This window comes from Tauraco erythrolophus, chromosome 4 (assembly GCF_009769465.1).
Source record: "Tauraco erythrolophus isolate bTauEry1 chromosome 4, bTauEry1.pri, whole genome shotgun sequence".
Taxonomy (NCBI): domain Eukaryota; kingdom Metazoa; phylum Chordata; class Aves; order Musophagiformes; family Musophagidae; genus Tauraco; species Tauraco erythrolophus.
Genome location: NC_141468.1, coordinates 40,878,599 through 40,886,035, shown reverse-complemented (window position 1 = coordinate 40,886,035; position 7,437 = coordinate 40,878,599). Strand labels below are relative to the sequence as shown.

Here is a 7,437-nt window from a genome sequence, read left to right as displayed (position 1 = left end):
GTTAAGATCACCAACCTTCATTTGTCTCTTCCTGTATGAATGTTCTGTATGTCAAAATACCTGAAAACTGCACTGATACAGTAGAACTTACTTAACTTGCATTATGAATAAACTGCACATGCTGTTTTACAGACAATATATATTTGTAAACTTGCTCATGCAAAATTAGTGTGCACAATAGGGATATTTGTTTTCTAATCCCTACACCTTTAAAAATGACGTTTGTGTCTGCTTGTTTTGAACTGTGCCCAAACTCTCTCTTTAATATAATAAGTCTTACACAGAATTCACCTGCCAGTCAAACCAATTTATGAAGCTGAAACAAAAGAATTAAGAGTTATACAAAAAACATGATGCATCTGGATGCTTGATTCCTCCCTTCTCCCCCCACTCCCTTTTTTGTTTACAAGCAGGAGGAGTGAATAAAAGAAAAAAAAAATCATGGTCACAAAATTTTGACATTTTAATCCTAAACATTACAGGGAAAATGGATGTTGGAACCTATTTCCATACACCATGCGTCGACTTTTTAATTCCCAAATGTGGCCAAATCCACTAAAACAAGAGTGGTTAACAAACTTTGGATTATGGAAATACATTTCTGGAATAAATGCTAGAAAAGCAACAATGGGAAAAGCCAACTGTCTCCATAAAGGTAAATAAAGTGGAACAATGTGTAGATTAGATACTTTTTCTGGTTCTTACTCATAACCTGTCAATTCAGTGCATCATATGGTTCAACATAATGGTCCCCATTTTGGACAAACATCTAACTAGTGTCCATTGATTCCAAGTTAGTGGATGATGAATCTTTTTGGATACTTTCAAAGATAGCTGCCAGCTCAGGGTTAGAGCTTATCTGTGACTGAAATTCACTCATTAATGGACTCTTCTCTGCTTCTGGAATGGTTAGAAGCGCTGCTACTGCCCTCATAGCAGATCGTTTCAGTTCATCTTGCTTTTCAAACTCCTGTTTCACTGAATTTGCCTTTACCTAGGGAAAAAAAATGAAAATACGTTTGAAACTTTTGCTTAACACTCTCTCCACACTCACTTGAAAAAAATATATTTTACAAAGACCTATTTCCTTCCATACTACCACTTTGCATAGCTTTCGAAATGGCCTAAGCTCTTAAAAAAAAAAAAAAAAGGAAAAAAACCCTTCCAAGCATCTACTTTTTACCAGCAGTTTACGAATAAGACTGAAACTTGAATACTGCATACTACAAGTAGAAAAAGGTTGTAAGCCACCAAGTCAATTAACAAATAAAAACAATTATAGAAGCCAACCTATAGCTAGTGAGGTCAGTAAACAACATTAAAATTATATTATCACAATACTTCCAGCTTCCAGAGAATAGAAATTTTTAAAAAGTTGACCCTCATTAGAATAACGGCTTAAACTTGTGTTTTAATTCTCAAAGATGTTTCAGTGGTACAAACAGAAATTACCATTAAAAGCAGTCAAATTTCTTGATGTGGAATATAACAGATTACAGTAATGGAAAAGCAAGGTAAACCAGGCATTAAATGACTGTCAGAGCATGCAGGCCAATCAAGACAGCAGCAGGAATGGAAGGAGAGTAACTGTGTGAAGACCCAAGAATCTTGTAATATAAATAAAGAAGGGAAAAAGAAACCAAAAAAACCCCAATGAAAATAGGAGCACTTTACATTGCCTCCATCCTTCATCACTCAAAAGCTTGTCTGCAACAACATAATCATTGGAAGTCAGAAAAACTCTCACTGTTCCAGTTTCACTATTTATAATTAAATAAGACTTACAAGTTGCCCAAATCGCAGCTAGATTTTTAAGGAACAAAAGAAATGGCATCAAAGAAACAGAGGATTTTTTAAAAGAAGCTAACATGTCTAGTCTTCCATTTGTAATTTAAAGAAATTTATTTTATATAAATTTATATATATATAAGGGCCCACATATTTCTTCTGCTCTATTGCAGCTTATGAGCTATCACTCAAGAAATGCTGCAGCAATATACCTAGATTCTCAGAAGTATTCTTCATACATGAGTTCATTTATTCTTCTATAAGACAACACAAAAAAATAAGAAGTTTTAAATTTAAAACAATACCTTAGTTGTACATGTAGCACGCAAAGGTTCCACGAGCCTATCCAACCTCTGTAGCACAGCGCTTGGACAAAGGGTAGACAATCTCACCAACATTAAAAAGGTTAGCATCTAGGTTGAGAGAAAAACGGTTCAACTATCAGTTATGCTCAGCACATATACGGAGAGATATTTCCTACACTGCTGTGCAACCTTTTTAACAGCAACACTTTAATGAAAACAACAAATATAGTGTAAGTACTTAACCATATGAAGTAATATTTTAATCATTTCAGTCTATTCACTATTTAAAATATTTCGACTAAGTCACTGCTTACACAGACAAATGTAACAGCTAACCTTAATATCATAGTGATCCTTCAGGCCATCTTCAACATGGTTTAAGAATTCAAATATATCTAGTCTATCCAAACAGCTATCCAAAAGAGTATACATGCACTCAAAAGCTGCTTTCCTTATGTCCAGCCCATCATCAACTGTATGCTTAAATGGTCCCATTTCCACCTGTCAGTGAATAAAAAACAAATACAAGAAGCAATATATTTAGAAAAACAAAGAATCTACTTATTTATATTTAGCACTATTTTTCTTAGTTAACCTACCTCTCTGATTAGTTCCTTTCTGACTTTTGTTTCATTGTAAAGATGAGGAAGCACGGTATCTAAGAGGTCCCTTATTAATGATGGTTTATTGTGTGCAGCTGAGTTAAATGTCACTAGGGCTACTCTTCTGACATTGAGATCTGGGTCCTCCAACGTTTTCAGAAAATCACCTGCAATCACATACGGAAATGAGTGAACTTATGCGGAACTTTTTGGTCTGCTACTTTAAAAATATCTTTGCTTAGTTTTAACCTTTCAAAAAGATGTAGTTAGTGCATAACCTAATTTTGATATAACAGACCAATACCTCCTATTTTAGCACAATTACACAAATAAATCTAAAATCTACTTGATTATAATCATACAAAAAATATATAACTGAGATAAATGGCATTTCAGATAATGAAACAGAAATAGAAAAAACACCATCAAAATAAATGGCTATCACTTCAGGATATTTCAACTTTTTTTAAAGGTATAGCATGTAAATTAATTAAAGTTAATTTAACATAATCTTTCCTTTTCTCCATTAAAGTATCTCAGAAAGTGCTTTAGAAAACAAATTTAAATTCTGCAGTTCAAAAACTAGAGAACACCTCTTAAGGAAACTCCCAATATATTAATTTTTACCCCCTAAATTGGCATATACTGAGAATTCTTAAATTACCAGTAGATAAGCCCACTCAGTATATATTAATGTAGCAACATCTCTCTCATCCTCTTCCACCCTACCACATTCTTTGGCATTTTCAATTCAGAATGTCTATAGTTCTACAACATAGCCTTGTTAAAACAAACGCCTGCAGGAAAAGATCTTATTTTTCCCCGATGTTTGTGAAGTTTTACTAGCAACTTCCAAGAGCAGTGAAATTAAAGAGTGTAAACTTCAAAGTGACTTCTATACAGAAAAAAAAAAACCAACACAACCTGGGTGTAAAAAAAAAAAAAATCTCAGTCATCGTTAGTTTTGTAAGTACTAGATACTAACAGTTTTTTGACTGGATAATCAATAAATATTTCCAGAAACCAAAGAGGTAAAGCAGCTCCAGTGGGAGGGACAGCAGGGGGAAAAATCCACAAGCATAGTCAATTCTTTAACCTATTATTAAAAAATTTTAAGCTTAGTGATGAAAATAGCACATAGGAACTGATGCCACTTCCCCACGAATAAAAACCTTGCTCCCTACGAAACTGTATGTTTTCAAAGATTAATCTTTTTTCCACTATTAGTTTTAGCAGTATACACAGTTTTTACAGATCTTTAAACCTATAATCAAGCCACCATAAAACTTTCACCATAGCATATTAAACAAATCCACAGTACTTTGCCATACAAATGAAAAGAGATCCAAAAAACACAGCATTGCAAAGCTCTTCATCATACTGATGTTATACTAAAAGCTCTGATCACCTTATCCCTGTAAAAATATACATGCTTCCAATAACTTTCAGATCACAAAGCATTATAGAATCCTAAGGGCCTAAATTTACAATTTGCCACCTGGTAATACTCAGAATTCACATATGCATACATTTTAAATATTTCCAAGACCACCCCTCTGGGTAAAGACAGTACCTTACTACATCAGACTGATATAATTTGGCAAAAGCATGGGAAAGGAAACCAGCTTTTGGGTACCATCTTCCTAAAAGCCCTACCTCCTTGTATTCTTTGCCCATCGGACCTTCAATACAAACAATTTTTATCATACAACTTTTACTGCACAGAATTGAAACAAACTACAATGAACAGAAATAGCAGACTAATATGGAAATATTTTGTAACTGTTCCAACAGTTACAATTAGCAGCTAATTCTGGTACCTGCGAAATAATTTGCACAACAAACAATATTGAAGTGTAATTCTATTGCTTGAAAATGTAGCAGCTGTCACTAAAGTAGAGAACTTACCTATGCAGTTCTTCAAGAGTGGGTCTATGGGTTGTGGATGATCAGAAATAGTGAACTTGACAGCAGTAACCACCGAACTGCGAGCATATGAGGACCCTAATATGAAACAAAAGTGTAAATACGTAACATAAAACAGTACAACTACAGAATTTAAATCATGTTGAATTCCATTCTTTTTAAGCTTCTAACACTCTTAAGAACACTAAAGAAGAAACACTATTTATTACTAGCAATGGCTTTTCTCCACAGACATACTTACGTTACATTTTAAACTGGAGAAGAGAGACCATAATGTTAAATGTTTATTACAAACTTTATCTGTCACAGAAAATTCAAGGAATGAGCCTATTAGGGCACATTTTTTAACTCACCACATAGGCCTACCAAACCACTCTCCTCTTTAAAGTAGAAGCACATGAAGAAAACACGTCAATATTCTTGATACGAAACTGATTAATGAATTACGTGCAATGATCCTTCCTAATCCTTAAAAATCTCAGAATTGTCATCTGAAAACTAGGAATACTATAATTTACACCAAAACGTCAACATGTCATAACTGGTTTGTCAAGTAGTGCTGTCCCTTTGTTGCCCATGCTTCTTCCCCTTTAAGTTTATAACTCTCAGTTGAACATAACATCGTTAATTAAATACCACAGTCTGAAAGCAGAACATAAAATTAGTTCATGTTATGTATGACTAACAACTTCTAGTAAAAATGGAACCATCTAAGCTTCACATTCTTGGGGCAGGAAGAAAGCAAATCTTCAAGAGTATCACAAAATTTAAGCAAATTTGTGATTTGCAAAACTAGATCAACTTATTAATAGATAGCCTAAGGCCATTTGCTACAATACGCACAGGAGTTACTACTACTCACCTGATGCCAGGTATCCCTTGAGTCGAGGAAGCAGAGTCTCTGGGTCTATTAATGTAAGCTTGCCCAAGCATTCAGCAACAACATTCCTTGTGCCCTCTTCTGCACATTCGCAGTGTTTCAGGAGCAAGGCCCAGATGTTCTCAACATATGGTTTGAGACCAATGACTGTTGCAGAGCTAATTATTTCTTTCAAGGAATGAAGAAGAAGGTATTGCCTCTTAGGTTGACTGGTTATTTCTTGTAAGACAAACGGCAGATATTCAGGAAGATTGCCAACACTAATACTGCCTAATGCGTAAGATGCTGCTGATTTGACTTCTTCACTAGGAGAGGAGAATGCTTCTAGTATTACAGACTTCAGCTCAATTTGTCCACTTAAGTCAATGTGATGCCCAACTTCCCCAAGAGAAAGCAAAGCCAAAAGCCGAATGGAATCTGTAGACCTTGAGTTCTTGACATCTTGAATGAACTGACCTACAACAGCTGGTCCTTCTTTAGGGCAGGCTCGAGTAAGGGCAGCAACACATTTGGCAATGGAATAGTAAGACTGCTTGTGAGTAAGTGCTGTGCTCTGTGAGTACACTGGACCCGTTAACATGCGCAGTAAATCCATGTAGCCTAAGTTATTTGTACCAGTCACAACCAAAGCTTGGAAAAATTCTAGCATGGCACTAAGTGCTCCACCCTGAAGCAGAGGTGATCTCACCAGTCCAATAAGTTCATTGAGAATGGACCCACTAATCTTTGACAGAGAGGAAGGATATACTTTAGCCAGTGTTGTCAGAAAACTGATGGCCATCTGTGATACATGCATATCACTTTCACTAATCAGAGGTGGAAGCTCATCCAGGACAGCATCAATCATGGCAGCTGTCAAGCTGTCACTGTAATTCTTAATTAAAATATCTAGAGCAGAAAGAGTGCCCAGTTTCAAAGCTCGCTGGTTCTTTCTCAAAAAAGAAGCAAGAATAGGAACTCCTTCCCCAAGGATCGGTCTCAAATCTATCTTCAATGGAGAACCAGCAATCAGTGTCATGGCTTTCACTGTAGTTAACCGAGTGATCTCATTCTTCAGTCTCTCTAGGAAGATCTGAAGTGTACTAGGCAGATCTGTGCCTAGACTGTCACCAAGGCTACAAATTATTTGACCCATGCAAGATATTGCCCTTTCTTTCACCTCCTGATCAATGTCAGCAGCCTTTAATCTCTTGATTGTACAAGTAAACAAGTCTTTGATATAAGGAGTAGCATCAAAGGAAGAAGGCTGGTCTAAAGGACGAATGACTTTCACAAGTTGCTGAGTAACCAAAAGAGCCTCTGATGTTATCTTGTAAAATGGGTCTCCAACACAAGCTACAACTGGAGGTACCAATGCTTGAACGTGAGGATGAAAGACTTGGGGAGAATGATTGCAGAGGATCACATACAAACAGGACAAAGCATCTATCTTCAGATTAGAAGAACTTGATTTGTCATTCAGTGAAAAAATTATTCCTGGAAGAAAAAAAGAAAAATGCATTTTTAGGTTAGGTATTTATATTCTGTTAGAACACTTGAAAATTTCTGAAGGAAGCTGGCTACACTGAATTTATGTTTTCCTGCTCTCAGGCTTTCTTGAATGCTTCCAAGCCCCTTTCACCATTTTATCCAATCAATAAGTTTTCGAGCTTCCTCTACACAGAGAATATGGGCCATTTGATGGTTTGTGATGTATTTTCTTAATTACAAAAGGATTCTGAACCTCTAGCTTTTCCAAACTCTTCCTTATTACTTCAAAATTCAACGTTTTAGGTCCCAAAAGCTAAAATATGGACAGTATTTCGCTCTGTCAAGATGAGAAAGAAGGCAGTTAGATCCTGCAATTAAGAAGCAAATTAACCTTTTTTTTTTTTTTTTTTTACACATAGAAGAAAAAAAAATTTAATCTTAGAGCCAACTCTTGTTTTCAAGATTA

The 7,437-nt window shown here is 35.5% G+C and overlaps 1 protein-coding gene across 2 annotated transcripts in view; it reads right to left on the bottom strand.

The window, feature by feature from the left end:
• Window positions 1-439: 439 nt before the first annotated feature.
• CAND1 (cullin associated and neddylation dissociated 1) overlaps window positions 440-7,437 on the bottom strand; it is a 31,894-nt gene continuing 24,896 nt past the window's right edge. The window contains exons 10-15 of one of the 2 annotated variants that reach the window (XM_086610836.1): window positions 5,484-6,977; window positions 4,604-4,699; window positions 2,693-2,862; window positions 2,430-2,594; window positions 2,094-2,201; window positions 440-994 (exon numbers count right to left, since the gene is read on the bottom strand). In XM_086610836.1, coding sequence (XP_086466962.1) covers window positions 770-994; window positions 2,094-2,201; window positions 2,430-2,594; window positions 2,693-2,862; window positions 4,604-4,699; window positions 5,484-6,977 — 2,258 coding nt within the window. In that variant the 3' untranslated portion in view covers window positions 440-769. The remainder of the gene's footprint in view (window positions 995-2,093; window positions 2,202-2,429; window positions 2,595-2,692; window positions 2,863-4,603; window positions 4,700-5,483; window positions 6,978-7,437) is intronic. The other variant, XM_086610837.1, reaches the window with a different exon arrangement.